At 46.7% G+C, this 17,454-nt stretch overlaps 1 protein-coding gene across 1 annotated transcript; it reads left to right on the top strand.

Moving 5' to 3' along the window:
* The first annotated feature begins 837 nt into the window (after positions 1 to 837).
* LOC122379677 lies at positions 838 to 16,037 on the top strand. Its single transcript, XM_043362074.1, has 2 exons — positions 838 to 3,228; positions 16,021 to 16,037. The coding sequence occupies exons 1-2, from the start codon at positions 1,080 to 1,082 to the stop codon at positions 16,035 to 16,037; spliced, it is 2,166 nt and encodes a 721-aa protein (XP_043218009.1). The 5' UTR covers positions 838 to 1,079.
* Positions 16,038 to 17,454: the final 1,417 nt, after the last annotated feature.

Below are 17,454 nucleotides of genomic sequence, written 5' to 3'. Positions count from 1 at the left end.
GATGTTTCTATCTCACATCATATACGATTAAGTGTTAGTTTTGCTCCAGTGCAAAAAGGTTGCACGCTAAAGCTACATCCTTTCTTAAAAAAGGAAGGGTGATAGTCACGCCATGGGACAAAGGAAAGGGTCCTTAAAAAAATAATCAAGAAAACTTTTGTGGGCATTAAGATGACTAAAAACAATGCACGACACAGCTAAATGTGAATTTACACACAATACCATTCTGCTCTGTAAGATATTCAAGCCAAAGCTGTATCGAAAAGATTGAAAGAAATGTGGTAAGTGCCAAGTGGTATCATGAAATTAATGATACTGTGAGCTTTTTTTCGTGAAGCTGTGTCCCCCATCGCTTTCTGTAGTTAGGTATTTCGAGCCAGCCAACAGCGCTCCATGTAACCGGACGACATAACCCCGCTAGTTTGGTCAACATTTGACCCCGTCGGTATGCTCAGGTGAAATCTGTTTAGAAGTGTTGCATCCGAGAAAATACACAAGTCTTTTTGTGGACGCGCGGTCCCCCAAACAGTCGTTACAGGAGCCATCGGAGGCCCATTAACTAAACGGCCGCGTAAACGGGCGCGTTTCGGGCCGATCGGCGCCTTTGTTGGCCGTCGCGGCGGCCATTCCTCCCTGCGAGCTGGGCACCGATCGCTTTTTCTGGGCACAATGTGATCTTTGTACGGGTCCGTCGGCCGCCGCGCCGCCGCCGACTCGGCACCACCGCAACCCGCGGCGGCCTGTGCGCATGCGCCGGCGCCGGGGGCGTGGCCTGGCGGACAGTCGGGCCATCTATGACATGTCACAGGCTCCGAGCATTATCGCGCCCGTGAGCAGGGAGGACGCCGGCGTTTCCCGAAAGTCGGCTGGCGGTGGCGGTGGTGCGCGCGGTCCCGGCTAGTGCTCTCCCTCCTCTCAAGTGACTCCTCTGTTGGTCGGCTCCGGTGTCGCCGCGTCGTCCCTGCACTGGCGATTGCCGTAAACTATTTGGATTATTCTTTTTTACGGCCGTGACTGCTTATAAACCGATCCCGTCCAGGATAAATATTATTAAATTTCGGTAAACAAAACAGAGCAAGATGGACAGTGGCAAGTCGGAGACGCACGATGCCGCCGGGCCGATGGCGGCCGCCGAGCCGACCAAGCCGGTCTACATGGACTACAGCCGCGAGCTGCGGCCACCGGCCATCCAGATACCGACCATCATCGAGCACCGGCTGGGGGACGAGGCGGGCCAGCTCAGCTACCCGCAGTACCCGCACATCTACGGCCACCAGAGCGTGCCCGAGCCAGCCGACTACGGCACCCAGTCACCGGCGCCGACCGGGTACGGTACTCAGTCCCCGGCTCCAGCGGGATACGGCACCCAGTCACCGGCTCCGGCTGGTTACAGCACCCAGTCACCGGCTCAGGCTGGTTACGGCACCCAGTCACCCGCTCCAGCCGGGTACGGCCACCCAGCGCCGCCTGAGACCGACTACGGCGGCCAGTCTCCCGCTCCAGCGAGCTACGAGGCCGTGAAGCAGGCCGGCTACGACCTAGCTCCGCCTGACGGCTACGGCGACAGCTACGAGATGCGAGACGGTGAGTTCTCTCGGCCGGTGCAGGCGTGGCCGACCAGCGCCGACGGCGGCTTTCTGCATCCCCGCGCCGAGTTTGCCGCGCCGCCTCACTCTGGCGACGACCGCGGCGCGCTGCGGGACGACGGTACCGGTACCCAGCTGCGGTACGAGGCGGCGTACCGCTCTGACAGCCGGTACCTGCGACAGAGCTCGCCGGCCGGCGCCGTACCCTCTCCACCCCCGCTGCAGGCCACCAAGTTCGACACCGAGGCGGCCGACCCCGTCCCGAAACAATATGACACCGACGGCGCTCTCACCGTGCACAAGTACGACCCGGATGGGATGCACAAGAGTTATGAGGCGGATGGAATGCCGATGGGTAAACCATACGACACCGATGGAATGCACAAGGGCTACGACACGGACGGAATCCACAAGGCGTACAGCGGCGACAGTATGAGCAAACCGTACGACACGGATGGCCTTCCTGTGCACGACAGTTACGACGGAGACGTGATGCACAAGCCGTACGACACCGATCGGCTTCCTGTGCACAAAGCGTACGACACAGACGGCAACCTGCCCATTCACAAACCGTACGACGAGCCGGGTAAGTTTGATGCCATGGGAAAGCTCTACGAACAATCTCCGGTAGAGGGGGAGAAGGAAGGCTTCCCCTACTCGCCGAGCTCGCTAAAACAGACCACCATAAAGATGGAGAGTCTGGCCACGTACGACACTAACGGGATGCCGTGCTCAGAAGAGTCCGATAAACCACCGGAAGGGGAGGCGACACAGGAAGGGATGGCGGCCGCAGGAGCCACCGGAGCCAGCTCAGGAGGATCTGCAGCAGGAGCCGCCTCAGGAGCAGCCGCCGGCTCAGGATCAGGCACCGAGCAGGAGCAGACCGGGACGGAGAAGCCGACCAAGCGCGGAGCACCGGGCGTGCGCCGCCAGGAGAAACCTCCTTTCTCTTACATCGCGCTCATCCACATGGCCATTCAGAACTCGCCTACCAAACGCCTGACTCTGAGCGAGATCTACCGCTTCCTGCAGGAGCGCTTCGCCTTCTTCAAAGGCAGCTACCAGGGCTGGAAGAACTCGGTGCGACATAACCTCAGCCTGAACGAGTGCTTCATCAAGCTGCCCAAGGGCCTGGGCCGGCCGGGAAAGGGGCACTACTGGACGCTCGACCCGTCCGCCGAGTACATGTTCGAGGAGGGCAGCTCTCGGCGCCGGCCGCGCGGCTTCCGGCGCAAGTGTCGACACTCGCCGCTGAAGCCGTTCGGTTACTTCCCGGCCGGCGGCGCCATCTCCAGCACTGGCTACGACGCGGCGCAGGGCCTGCCGTCGGCGCAGCCGCCCACCTACAGCGGCAGCTACAGCGGCGACTACAGCCAGCTCAGCCCGACAGCGTGCACGTACGGCCAGTCGCAGGCCGCCGGCAGCTACAGCCCGCTGATCGGCCTGGCCGGCTCCTACATGGCCGGGCCGGCCGGGGCCGCCGCCGGGCCCGCCGGGTACGACTACGGCCTACAGCCGTCTGCCGGCTACGGGGCGGGCTACGGCGACAAGGAAGCGGCCTGGTCGGGCCTCAGTGGGGTCACCGGTTCACCGCTGACCGGCTGTCTGCGGCCGCCGCACAGCCCGACGCCGGCTGAACAAGGTGGGTCACAGGTCATCACGGGCCGAGTCGGGGAAGCTGGGGGTAAATGGGCTGATCAAGAGTCATCGGACCTTGGTTGTGGCTCAATCCGTGTACGATTATATGATCCGATCCTTGCCGAATCACGAGGTCAAGCTGATCTATCTGTAGATCAACAGACGTTGCTGCCTTGTTTACACAGGTAGACAAAACAGCAGCTCAAAAGATTTTGTAACACATTTGTAGATTTGGAGCAGACCAAATGTATGCTACGGTTCGTCTAAAGCTTGTCGTATTCAGTTGTCGCTCATCTCATCAATTATAATTTTACATGAGGAAATATGCGAATCTTATTTCAAGAAGTACAAGTTTTTACCTAGATTTTGCACGATGCACATGCTGTTTTACCATACTCAATACGTTTGATTTAGCTAAACGAGAAGATGCAAGCATACGAAACGGATTTATTTTGTCAATACCGGAGCATCAGTAAAATCAGCATGACGAATGAATACCCTAAATTAGATAAAATCCGGATGTGATCATTTTGGCAAAACGTCATCCACGGTTCTTTTTAGTACATTTATTATAGCAGTTGAAACGTCAGGTGTAGTAAAGCGCGTTCTGGAAAAAAATGTTATATTACAATGGCTGACAAAAATAAGTGCCTATATTTGCACGGTGCACATTCTGTTTTACTATACACAAAAATCAAACAGATTAATCTAATGTCCATTTGCCACCGACCGCACGACATGCTTCTGAAGCTTCGACTATGGCTGTGTTTGGCTTTGCATACCGCGCACCGTAAACATTTGCCCTAAAAAGCGTCCTTCATTGTTTGTTTATCATTTGCAGTTGATAGTCTTAGTATCATTTAAGCGAGTCGTATGCTTTTGAATACCTTGTCACTGTAGTGTTCATGCACGGAACAATGCCGTTCATTTTTTACTTACCTTTCCCAAAAAGTAATTCAATTTAAAAGGTTAAGCCCAACGAGAAGATAAAAGGTTACGAAACGGATTAATGTTTACATCTCTTCTAAAAATGAGCATTTTTATTAGAAATAAAAGCGCTACCTTATATAAACATACACATTACACTATTACACAGGCATACGTGTTAGCAGCATTCTCTCAGCATCCTTTATCACGTAAGGATGTTGTTTTTTAATGAGCTGTTATTAGCATTTAGTACAGGAATGCCAGGATTTGCATATTGTAGCAATTGGCGATGATACTTTGGTGATGCTGTTCGTGTCTACATCTCATTCGGCTCCATCGTTCATCGCTAAAAGCCTGATTAGATAGGAAAGGAGTCACCCCATCACGTTTGACACAACTAATGGTGAATAGCTTTGGAGTTGCAAACAAAGCAGTACCTAACTAGATGCGCCTATAGAAGTTTAATTCGTTTAGACGTTGTCCTTAGGTCAGGGAATGGTGTTCAGCTATGCTTATCCAGAAACATGTTCCGAATGTTTATTGTTCAGTTCAGTTCAGTTCAGTTCAGTATATTTTGGTAACCAAGAACAAGAAACATCGGAGAAAATAATCGCGGATCGGCGCAAAAGCAAAATGCTTAGGTAAATCAAAGCGCCTTTCCTACAAAACATAAACACAAATAAGCTTCAACTATGTACCAAAAATGTTTCAAACATGATCAGACTGACAGCAAGAATCTTGCGCTGGACGAATGTAGTTTTCGGATTTTTTCTTAAGGTATATTGGGTATATATTAGAGATGTCAATCGGATACCAACTTTTTGGTATACCGATACCCAACCGATACCAACTTGGTATTTGGTATTTCAATCGTAATGTGTTTGGTATTTTGTTGGTATCATAAACCCTCACTAATGTATAAGAGGCTATGGAATCGGTAACAAGTTGGTATTTCCCGCATTTTCCCAAGTTGGTTTGGTTTCGGTATTTTCCCGTGGTTTTGGTTGGTATTTGGTTTGGTATCGGTATTCCGATTTTCCGTAATTGACATCACTAGTATATATGCACTGTGAAAAATGCGATTATTCCTGAGCAGCGGGCGGTCCTAGATTCCACTTTTTGGGAGTCCTTTGAGATCTCACGGCAATGTGAACATGCAGGCTGGGTGGCACTTGGTACTTTCCGCTTAGTTGGGACAATTTTGTAAGCTCCCAACACAATATTACCGCGAACAGAGCATATAATTGATTCGCACGCAAGGTAGAACTTCTGTTACACAGTAAACCCAGGTAGATATCTAAAATACGGTCCTTTGAAATTAATGCATACCGTTTGTTTGATGAAGTAACAAGAACCAGTAAAACGCCTTTTGGGCGAAGAACGAGCGAGCGAGATAGTGAGCCCTGCTCGTGCGGAAGGGCGAGAGGGTACTTCCAACGGGCTTGTGCAAAGCACCCTTCTAACCGGTCGCTAGCAGTGTGCCAAATTTGACCGCAATCGGCCCAGCCGCTTCTGAGATCTGGAAGCGGCATTCTGCACGTGCGCACGTGCAAACGGGGTCCAAACTGACTTTTGCACCCTACTAACCGGTCCCCAACTGAGTACCAAATTTGAGCGCAATCGTGCCGGTCGATCGAGCCGAGCGGACGTGCGCCAATTTTGTCTCGCGAAGACTTGGGTGTGGTCGGTGTGGTGATTTAGTGGTAGGCCGAGGATATTATAGGATTAAAATGGTTTTTTTTTGTCTCAAGGCTATTAGAATTGTTAACGTAACCTTTGACTAGAGTTTAGACTTCTCACTTTCAAACCATTACTTGTTTGCAGTTCAGCATAAAGTAAAGTAGCATCTGCGCATAGATGTGCCATGGAGGAAGGGGATGTTAAGAGACTTATTCAGGAAGCTGTTAAGGAGGTGACTAGTGAGATGGAGGGAGAGATGAAAAAAAAATATGGGAGGAAAACAAAAAAGTGAAAGAGGAGATACAAAAACTGAAGGATGAAAACCAGACACTGAAAAAGACCCTAGCAGAACTTGACCAGGCCTTAGATGATGTGGAACAGTACAGCCGCAAGGATTCCCTGATCTTGGGAGGTGGAGGCTTTCCGCAAGCCAAAGCTGACCACTATGAGACTCCTTCTGAGACTCGTCAGCTGACCAAAGCCGTGATCGAGGAAAAACTAGGAGTAAAGCTGAAGGGACAGATATCTGCTTGCCATCGCTTAAAAAACAACAAACGTGTCATCATAAAATTCCAGGATCTGGATGACCGCAATGCGGTTTACGAATCCAAATTCAGTCAAACACAGACAGCACAGGCAAGGATCACCATCCATGAAAACCTGACAGCCAAAAGATCAAAGCAGATCCAGCAGCTGGGTGACATGTGGGAGGCTGGCCAAATCTGCAACTATCATACCAAGAACGGCGCCATCATGGCACGCAAAACCAGAGACCAGAGATACATCCCCATCCGAGCCAACATGACCAAGGACGAAATCATCCAAGCTGTGGAACAGGCCCCAAAAAGAAACAACACCCCACAGTCATCCAACCAAAACTTCCTTCGCTCCCAGACCCTGAACAACATCCCATCAGGACGCGTTGCTGAGCAGAGGGCTGACCTTGAGGAGTTTGTGGTCACTCGGAACAGGAGAGGTGGCAGGGGTGGGCGTGGTGGACCTGGACAGAGGGGCTCTGTTTAAACCACTGATGGTCTTTGAAGGACTGGCACTGATTGAAAAAATATCTTAGTTAACTAGCCAGCACTTGTGCTATCACTACATCTGCTCAATGTCACTTGACAGGGAATCTCTTTCAGCTGTGCCAAACCTATTCGCAACTTTGGTAAACATCATTGGAGGAAGAACTTTGGCTTAGCATATAAACAAACAATGCAATGGTTTTTCATAAATGTCCCTGGACATGCTCCCGCTCACACTGCCAGTGTGCTATTGGTGTGGCGTGGGAACATGTGAGTGAGTGTGAGTGTGAATGAGTGAGTGAGGCTGCACGTCTGCCTCATGCAGTTAGTGCAAACAAGCCCAAACTCTACAACATAGAGCTTTTAACACAGAGCATCAGGGACATGTAAATAAATTTGAGTGCAACCACTCCTGAGCACATTGAAAATTATGGAGTTTCCACAGCAAAGACTTGCTATGGCAAAAAAAAAACAAAGTTCTGCCAAGGAGCAGACTGAGACCTGATGAACAGGCTGAAGGACATTCCAGTTATTACCCTCCAATGTTGGTTTATCTTAGTGGCAACTGAATAAATATGTTGAGACTAACACTACAATGTTGCTCAACAGTAAGCACAGAGCAATTCACCTGACTGAGCAATACAAGTTTTAGCTGAGTGCTGGTATAAAAGAGTATTGTAAATATTTCTAGAAGCATATAGTTTTGCTTTTGAAATAGCTTTTCCTTCTATGATCATTCAGGTGAAATTGATGAGCTATGCCGGGGACCTGCCTGCTTCTCTTACATCAGGATGTTCTTTAAAAAATTAACCCTCGCACGACCAGGCCATTTCTCATAACACGAACGACCAGGGGGGGGGGGTTGTTACGACCCCCCCTGGCGTTTCGAAACGGAAGGTCGTAGAGCTTAGCGGAAAAGACCAACGGATTGCTCTCAACGAGATCTCGCGATTGGTGGTATATTTTTTGGTCCTAGGTCAACATTTGACCTACTTATGACCGGTCAAAGGTCAAATTTTCGGAAAAATCTAACTTTTTCAGCTTTCCGCGCCGATTGCGGCAAAACGGTAAGAGATATCGACTTGAAACCTTCACTATCGTGATCCTTGATCAATTCTCTATCGTTTGGTGCGTATTTCGATGTCATAACTCTAAAAATGATGCGTTGGGAGCATCGGAAGTCTGCAAGGTCATTTGTGCATTGGGTCACGTCAGGCGTGTGACGTCACTGACCTGACCCTGACCCAAAATGAACTACAAGAAACAACCGACGATGCCTGAAATGGATAGCAAATTCGAATTCAGGGCATCAAAATACCCCGAAAAGGCATACAAGTGCAAGAAGTCATTACAGGTCAACCGAGGTCACTGACCTGACCTTGACCTTTAGTAACCTTGAAAAGGTCAACGGACATTGTGCCAATGTCAAATCAGCCAGTTATGGTTCTAAAACAATCCATCAGTGTGTCAGGTCAGTCGGCATTTATACCAATGTGAAGCAATCTCCAATTTAGCGTAAATCTGGCCGGAGGTTGTTCCCTTTATGACGTCATAACTCCGTGACCTGACATGACCCGATCAATTTTTTTCGGCAAAAGATGCGCAAAGGTTGCCCCAGAGGGTATTGAAAATTTCAGCCCGCTACGACAAGCCGTTTAGCGTGCACTTCGAAAAAACCTCAGGGGGGGTTGATACAACCCCCCCCCCTAGGCGTTCTAGGGTTAAAAAACAAACAAACAGGCTATCCCCTGCTCACCAGCATGTCTCAAATCATCAGCCCCCCCCCCCCCACACACACACACACACTGACCTACCTTAAGTCCCTTGTCCTTGCTCATGTTTAAACGTGTCTCAGCCTCCTCTGGTGAATGTTTGCAATATGCATGGCCATTTTGTGGCCGATTTCATTTTGATTTGAATCAACCGAACACATGTCACCTTCATGCAGACATAAACTTTCACCCAATGAATTAGCCTCAAACAAGTTTGAAACCTTTGAATTAATATAAAACACATTCAATAACATAGTAAGGTATTGGTATTACCTTTCTTCTATCATCTCGTGCCAGCCACTGGTACCTACACACCCCACATTACAATTTACACACAAGACCTTGGCTGGTACTACAAAACACGTGCTCCCCTAATTTACATATTCCTTATGAATGGGTAAAACGTATTTCGTCATCCAGATTTGTCTACTGGCAAACATCACTTTTATCTTTCCTTTCACTTTGCTGATTACAATTATTTGACATTTTGTGATAATACTGAATATAAAAAGCAGGTTTTGAATTTTCATAAAATACCTTGGAAAGATTACTGCCCAAATGTTGTATTATTGTAGTTACAACAAGAGAAACAAACAAATAACACAATACAATTATTTCTCTTCCTCAGAGGCACCTCAATCAGTAGTGCTACAAACAAGTGGTGATACGCGTAGTACATTTGCGCGTAGTTTTTCTTATCTATCGCGGTAACTGGTAAGCTGGCTGACGAGTCAACCTTATCTGATCTTTATAATTCAACCTTTGATCCCTTCATAAATGATATAAGCAACATATCCACGACTCATTCCCAATATGATAAGGTCAGGACCAGCTGCAAATTTCATGAATGTACCAAGGTGAGAAGCCTGAACTGTTTTGAAAATAACATTTCTATCATCCATATAAACGCACATTCCATGGTAAATAAACTTGATGAAATTGTAACATTTTTGGCACAATTAGACCAGAAGATGGCATTTGTATGCATTTCAGAGACCTGGCTCAATCCAAAAATAGAAAATAAGTTTTGCTTAGGGGATGAATATATGGCTTTCTACAAAAGCAGAGAAACTAAAGTAGGAGGGGGATCAGCAATTTTTGCTTATGACAAATATTTCACTGGCATCCAAAAGATAATACTACATGAATTCAAAACAGCAGAAGTAGTTACCTTACAGGTAACTAATGGAAACAAGCCATCTTTCCTTATTTGTCAAATTTACCGACCCCCTGATAATGAATGGGAATTCCTTCTTGAAATGGAACAGTTTCTTTCCGCCTTAACCGCACTAAACATGCTTGCATTCATTGCAGGTGACTTCAATTTTGATTTATTCTCAATTAATACTAATTCTGCAAATGAATCATTTTTTACATTAATGTGCAGTTTTGGATTTTTGCCAACTATCTCTAAAGCTACCCGCATTACCCCAACCTCAAGTACTCTTATTGATAATATCTTCACAAATGACTTGTCTAAAATAGTAGTACCAGGGGTCATTGTAACAGACCTTTCAGACCACCTTGTAATTTTTACAACTGCAAATGTTGAAAATAAACTATTAGAAAAGAAGGATAAGGAAAGAACAGTATTTGATTACAATAAAATTGAACACCTGAAGGGCCACCTAATAGAGAGTCTTGATGATCTCACCACTCAAACAGATCCTGAACTGGCCTGCATACAGATTATACAAGCATACAAGGACGGCATTGCTATGTGTTCAAAAACCATAACATGCTCAAGAAAAAATAACTTCATAAAACCATGGATGACCCCAGCTATACTCTGTTCCATCAATCACAAAAACAAAATGTTTGTGAACAAACTTAAAAATCCTAATTCATACAATATAGCACAATACAACAAATATCGAAACTGTCTAAATAGGGCAATTACAAACTCAAAGAAGGCCTACTATGAAGCAGAATTTCAAAAAAACAACAGGAACCCCAAAAAGACATGGGAAACATTAAATGAACTTCTAAAACAAAAAAGCAAATGTGATATTTTGCCAGGTGAAACACAAAACAACACTGAGAATAGCGGTCAAGAAATGATGTCAATGGCTGAAAGTTTCAACAAATTTTTCACAGAAATAGGGGAAAAGTTGAAACAAAATATTCCTTGTAACAACACAAATCCCGGAAATGTTCGAGAGACAGAAGGAGAAATGACTAACTTTTCTAGTGTCACTGATGATAAAGTGGAACAAATAATTAATCAGCTTAAAGATGTTGGTGCTGGAATTGATGGAATCAATTCAAAAATATTGAAACATTCTTACAAACCTATCCTTTCAAAGCTTACTTATTTCTTCAACCTATGCCTCTCAACAGGAACATTCCCAGATCCCTTAAAAATAGCATCTGTGAAACCAATATTCAAAAGTGGAGATCATAATAGCTTATCTAACTACAGACCAATAAGCATTTTGCCAATAATTTCAAAAATATTAGAGAAGGTTATCCACTACCAACTGACAGACTTTGCAACAAGCAGACACATTCTCTCAGACAATCAATTTGGATTCAGGAAAAATAACTCTACCTACATGCCAGTCATGCTTATTCAAGACTACATAACTGAAGCACTGGAAACTAATAACATTATAGCAGGTGTCTTTCTTGACCTTTCAAAAGCATTTGACACTGTAGAACACCAAATACTACTAGAAAAGTTAAACAAAATGGGCTTTCGAGGAAATATTCTAAAAACAATCAAATCATACTTAACAGATTTCAAGTGGTACAGATAGAAGGGGTCAAGTCAACTGAACGAGAAATAAAAATAGGAGTGCCGCAGGGGTCAATTCTTGGACCACTCCTCTTCATTCTATACTTAAATGACATTGCAAATCTTCCAATTGAAGGGCAGTTTATGCTGTATGCAGATGATACTGCAATATTTTTCAAACATAAAAACAGAGAAACACTTCAAGAAATAACAAATGCAGCCCTGTCAAAAATATATGAATGGCTAGAAGCAAATTAGTTACCTCACAGTGAACCCATCAAAAACATTTCTCCAAGTATATTCAAAACGGAGAACTGCTGAAAAGTTAAACATTTACATTAGAAACACAGCAGTAGTTGAAATGAAAACAGTGAAATATTTAGGAATCCTTATTGACTCTGACCTCAAATTCACATCTCATATCAGTAGCATATGTAAAATTATCAGCAGAAACATTGGAATGATTGCAAGAGCTAGACGCTTTATCCCAAAACAGCAGCTCATTCAATTATATTATTCTTTGATTTTTCCTTACATCAACTACTGCTGTTTCATTTGGGGTTCCAACTATGAAAACCATCTTCAAAGGCTGGTAATTCTGCAAAAAAGGTTCATGAGACTAATTGAAGGTATTTTCCCACCACAAAGTGCTACCCCAATATTTAAAAAATATAGTATTCTTAAAATTAAAGACATAGCCAAACTTCAAATAATGCTTATCATGCATAAGTACATAATGCAGGAATTACCAGTCTCTGTAAGACGATTACTTCATCTTTCAACTGACCCTATCCATCAGACAAGAAATATCCATCATTTTCAACCAGTTTTTTCAACAAAAAATTACAGGCTCTACTCATTTCCTTGCATCGGACCCAAACTCTGGAATGACTTAATAGCTAAAGATCTTCTATTAGAAGAAGTACCTCAATCAAAAAACACTTTCAAAAAATATGTAAAGAATATCTTACTTAGTGAGTACTAAGCAAAAGTAGTTGTCAAAAGTTTAAGTGAAGTATTAGCAAAAGTATTAGTTAAAGGAAATAGTTCACATTTTAACATGGGTTTTGAACTGGAATAGCAGTTCCGTAGCTTGGGCTGAGACGAGCATAAATCAGGAGCTTTTACAGCCCAACGATCACCCTAGGCAAAGATATTCTATTTCTCGTCCCGAAAAAGGTGTCTTGCGTTGAGGATGTGTGCCTTGCATATATTTGCATCCAGTATGAAACGAGCATGGGTCCCGAAAATTCTTCAGAAACTAGAGAAATTATCTACGAGAACTCTAGAGAAATTCTCGTACTGATCAATAAGGACATTCAGGGGAACATTATCGCCCTTGCCAGTAAAACTAGTAAAAGGGCTAACTTTGCATGGTTCTTTAATCTTTAATGCATTATTTCACGCACTGGCGGATCCAGGGTTTCAGCGCGGGGGGGGGCATACCAGGTCACGGAGCCAAACCTTCTCCTAGGGTACCCCGAAATCCTGTCTTCTCATCGGATTTAGGCCACTTATTTTTCGTCATAGCCCTGATACGATAGTTTTTTCTTTAAAAAAAAACAAATGGTAGGCCGCCTGGGCCCTGTTTCACCGGTGATAGCAACACGCTGCTATTACACGTGGGGCGTTCCACGACAAATCGACAAATAAAAAATTAAATTTGCACCCTCATATTTTATTTTTCGTTGAAAACTGGTGTAAGGGGTTGTGATGGGCGGGGAAGCCAGCTGTGACAAGGATTTTTTTTTCTTCGAACAACGGTTTCCGAGATATAGCCTCGGGCAATTCCAGCAGGTCGCGCTGCAGCCCTATGTTTGGCGGCCTATAACTCAGAAACTATTGGTTTTCTACGATAAAAAACTTTATATGGTTCAACTCACAATCAGCCAACAAACATTTTGGCTATCTCGCATTTTCAATTTTTGAAAATTTTGATCACGTGACCTTTTAACCTATTTTTCGAAGAGTGACCTTGATATTTTCCCCACTGAAAGTTGTAATTTTGTCTGATGACGATCAAAGCCTTATCAATTGTCATTCATATGCGAAAATAAAAAAGTGGATATCGCCCTGCGTTGACCTCAGGTCAGGTAATTTTTATGACCTGTCCATTATTACGAGCGGGAGCGACAGCGAGATCTCGAGAATAAAGCAAGATAGCGACAAGCGGTAAACGGTGCAGGGTACAAATGGATAAGGTCTATAATTTTTACTGAGGTCATTTTCAGGTCAGGTCAAAGATGACGTCACACTTGCCGGCCTATCTTGCCGGCCCTCACTTGCCGGCCCTCACTTGCCGGCCTATCTTCAGGAGCCCTGTGGAGTCCTTATAGATCGGCATGGGACTCTCAGGCGTCGCTGCAGCGACGCCTGAGGGCTCTCATGGGAGGACTCCCTGGGAGCCCTCAGAGTCACCAGTGTGGGGCCCACAGAGTTGCAGGTAGGTAGCCGTCAGATGCGCTTGTGTAAGACCTTCAGAGGCGCCAGTGTGGGGCCCTCAGAGCCGCCGCCGATGTAGGCCCTTAAGAAACATTGGTGTTAGTCCCTCAGATTGGTGGTATTGGGCTCTCAGAGGCGCCGGTGTGAGGCCCTCACAGGCGCCGTTATGGGCCCTCAGAGACACTGGTGTGAAGCCGTTCCATGCGGGTATGGGTCAGGACCCTAATTAGAGCTGAGCTGACGCTTAATGGGTCAGCAAGAGCACTCAGAGGCCAGCACAGGGCTATCAGAAGTCGGAGTGGGGCCGTTATGGAGATGTGTGATGTGTGGCGACTCAGGAGCACGTGACTCCGTGAGGTGCTCTCACGAGTCTTGCGGGTCTTATATCAGTCGAAATGAGGCACGCTTGGACCCTGAGCGGCCACTAATTGGCACTGCAGGGCCTCTCGGGCCCATAGGGCACCATGCATCTAATGAGGCGGCACGCGCCCCTTGTGTCCCCCCCCCCCCCCGCTTACGCTGCGCTGGCTGCGGCCATACAGGTAAATCGTATTCTAACCGTCCCTATTCCCAAGCATAGGCGGCGGCCGATTCCTGGCTTGCGCAATATGACTGCCGTCGTTACGCAATACGGTCAATAGGGTTGAAGCGGCATTGCTCCCTTGTGGTAAGAAGCAACATATTTTAATTTCACCTATTAATTTGAGGACTCGTTTTAGGGCCTTGGGCGGGCGGGCGGGCGGATGGGGTCTGGGGAGACAGATAGACGGACGGACAAACATACGGAGAGACGGATGGACGGACGGACGGAGAATGGAGAAACGGACGGATGGATGGACGGACTGAGAGACGGAAGGGCGGAAGGACGGACGGAGAGACGGACAAAGAGATGGACAGACGGACGGGTAGAGAGAGAGAGAGAGAGAGAGAGAGAGAGAGAGAGAGAGAGAGAGAGAGAGAGAGAGAGAGAGAGAGAGAGAGAGAGAGGGAGAGAGACTGAGAGAGAAAGAGAGACTGAGAGAGAAAGAGAGACTGAGAGAGAAAGAAAGACTGAGAGAGAGAGAGAGAGAGAGAGAGAGAGGGGGTGGTGAGAGAAAGGAGGATAAGACTAATGAAGGAAAAGGAAAAGACTAACAGAGACTTCAGGGAGGACGGCAAGGAGACTGATACCTACAGAGAGGAACAGTAGCGGCGGAACACCTTCAATTAAGGGGGGGGGGGGGCACTGCCAACTTTTGGTCCCATTCTTTCCATGCAACGCCCATAGGGCTAATGTTAAAATGCCAAAATCAAAGGGGGGACGGTGCCCCGGTGCCCTCCCCGTTCCGCCGCCTATGGAGAGGAAAGATGAGTGGGCAAGGGATTTGAGAGATAGGTAAAGAGACAGGGGAGAAATGAGATTTTATTGCTCCGCTCCTAATAACACTTCCTAAAATAAGATATACCTAATTGGCCGTAATTATCGAATAAGAATCGGAAATTGTCAATTGAACGTCTGATTCGCTTACATCAATCGACAATCCGCCCTATACCATGTTTGATATGTTTGCAGTTTGCACCAAAGCCAGCTTGCAGGCTATAGCCTATACATCGAGGCAGTGGTATATACTATACATCCCGGTGAATTCCTGCATATAGCCGAGACCTCCGGCGGTATTTTCCCACGATCAGCCGGATTTCAAAGTCGTGTATTTTTCGTCCATGGCAGGCGGCCGGCGCAATCTTGGGGAAAGAGGCGCTCCAGTAACAAAAGCACGAGCAGATCGCCCAAATGCCGGTGGCCGCGATAATTTCTCTAGTTTCTGAAGAATTTTCGGGACCCATGCTCTTTTCATACTGGATCGCGTGTGCCTTACAGAAACTGAAAAGTTCATACATACCCGTTTTTCGGGCTTAGCCTAACCAAATAAAACACCGTTTAATTTACCCTAACGAAACTTAAGCTAACATTTTTGATCGTTTAATTGCAAGTTAGCCTAAATCTGGCTTATGCTGATATGAAGGGAATATGAAGGAGCCGTTGAAACAGAGCCAGAAAACTTCGCCACGGTTATCATGCAACCAGCTGAACTTTCCGCAGATTGGGAGACACTGCTACGGAGTTGAAGAGGCTAGTCCACGGGCGTAATTCTTTTTTCCAATCAAAGGAAGGCGCTATACGGAGTATATCCCAGTGCGTCATTGTCAAGTGACTTACAACACCTTTATCCGGCCAGCTGTCTGCGAGGTGTAGTGGTTGGTTAGTGCACTCGCCCCGTGTTCAGAGGACCGAAGGTTCGAATCCCGCCGGCGGCTGAATTTTTTGGCGCGTTGTAGGTTTGTAGGCTGTAGGTTAGGTCAAGTTAGGTTCGGTTAGGTTGTTAGTTTTTGTTTGGTTTGGTTACAAAGAAGCATCTTCAGGTATAGTGCCTACCTTTGGTTGGAAAAAAGAAACACGCAGTCCATGGATGGCTCACGCCGCGCTACATTTATGAACAGGCATTAGTGACGCAGTTCTGAGTCCACGGGTCCGGCACTAACATCAAATTCGGTTGATACGTTCAGAGCATATTCCTGCAGGAATATTCACCGCGGACGGTAAATTTCCCGAAAATGGCCGTTCGGAGTCGTTCCCGGATGTAATAGGTGTTCTCTATGTGATGCCACAATGCGTGCGTGGTCCTCGGCATCAGTATTTCGGCTCGTGGGTCGTTCACATAAATCTGAGCGAATGAGGGTGGCTGGTCTCCGTTGGCTTCGAGTGGTTCAAGTCGGTCCCGCAGTCCGCACCACATGTACACGGCACGTACCCGCCGGTGCCAGCAGGCTGTGGCACCCGCCACGGCTCACGCGCAGACATCGACGACAGGGCCAGCGCCGAGTTCAGACTTCAGATGCCTGGAAAACTGACGGAAGGTACGCGCTTCCACACCGTCGCCAGCCCAAAGATGGCGCAGCACAGGTGGCGGGGCCGGCACGGGGTCAAGGAGGACCTCCCCCAACCCACCCACCCCACAGCAGAAGGCGGCACGTTCACCCAACCACCGTAAGGCCGCACGCGCTACGCCAGCCTGCAGCCGCTCCCCTAGCATCATAGCATTAGTTTGCACTAGAACATACAGGGTGTAACGAAATTATCCGGACATCTATTTTTTCGCCATATCTGCTCGCGCAGTTTCTTGTTTAATGTGGAAGCTGGAAAATTGGATGAATGCAAGGCCCTAAATACAAGGTTGCACGGACTTATTTCTACTAAACCTACCAGAATATATATTCACGGTTGATTATTTAAATAATTATTAATCAAAATTTCTTTGTTATTATCTCGTGATCATTTATCAGCAATTTTATAAATCGACTTTCAATTTGCTTGCCTTTTACTAGCAAAATAACTTCTAGTATTGGGTCAACATAGTGGTGTAGCAGTAGGAACCACATCTGGCAAAACCCCAATACCTACATACAGCAGAAAAGCAGCCACCAGGCGTCGCTACAGTCGCAGCACAGATGTCGCGCGCGTCGCCAATCGCCAAACTACCGATTGCCATAAGGATGCATATGTACGGATATGTAACGGAAATTCGCCCTTAAGGATTATGCTTACATCCTTTGCTTATCAGGTCGATGGTTGGAAATTGGGAGGGTCTCGGCTATTTTCGACCACGGATATG

This window comes from Amphibalanus amphitrite, unplaced genomic scaffold (assembly GCF_019059575.1).
Source record: "Amphibalanus amphitrite isolate SeventyFive unplaced genomic scaffold, NRLGWU_Aamphi_draft 000009F_arrow, whole genome shotgun sequence".
Lineage (NCBI taxonomy): Eukaryota > Metazoa > Arthropoda > Thecostraca > Balanomorpha > Balanidae > Amphibalanus > Amphibalanus amphitrite.
This window is presented reverse-complemented; position numbering and strand designations above follow the sequence as displayed.

Excerpts from the sequence above, each read along its gene's own strand:
- LOC122379677 (XM_043362074.1), top strand. The coding sequence starts at position 1,080 with ATGGACAGTGGCAAGTCGGAGACGCACGATGCCGCCGGGCCGATGGCG.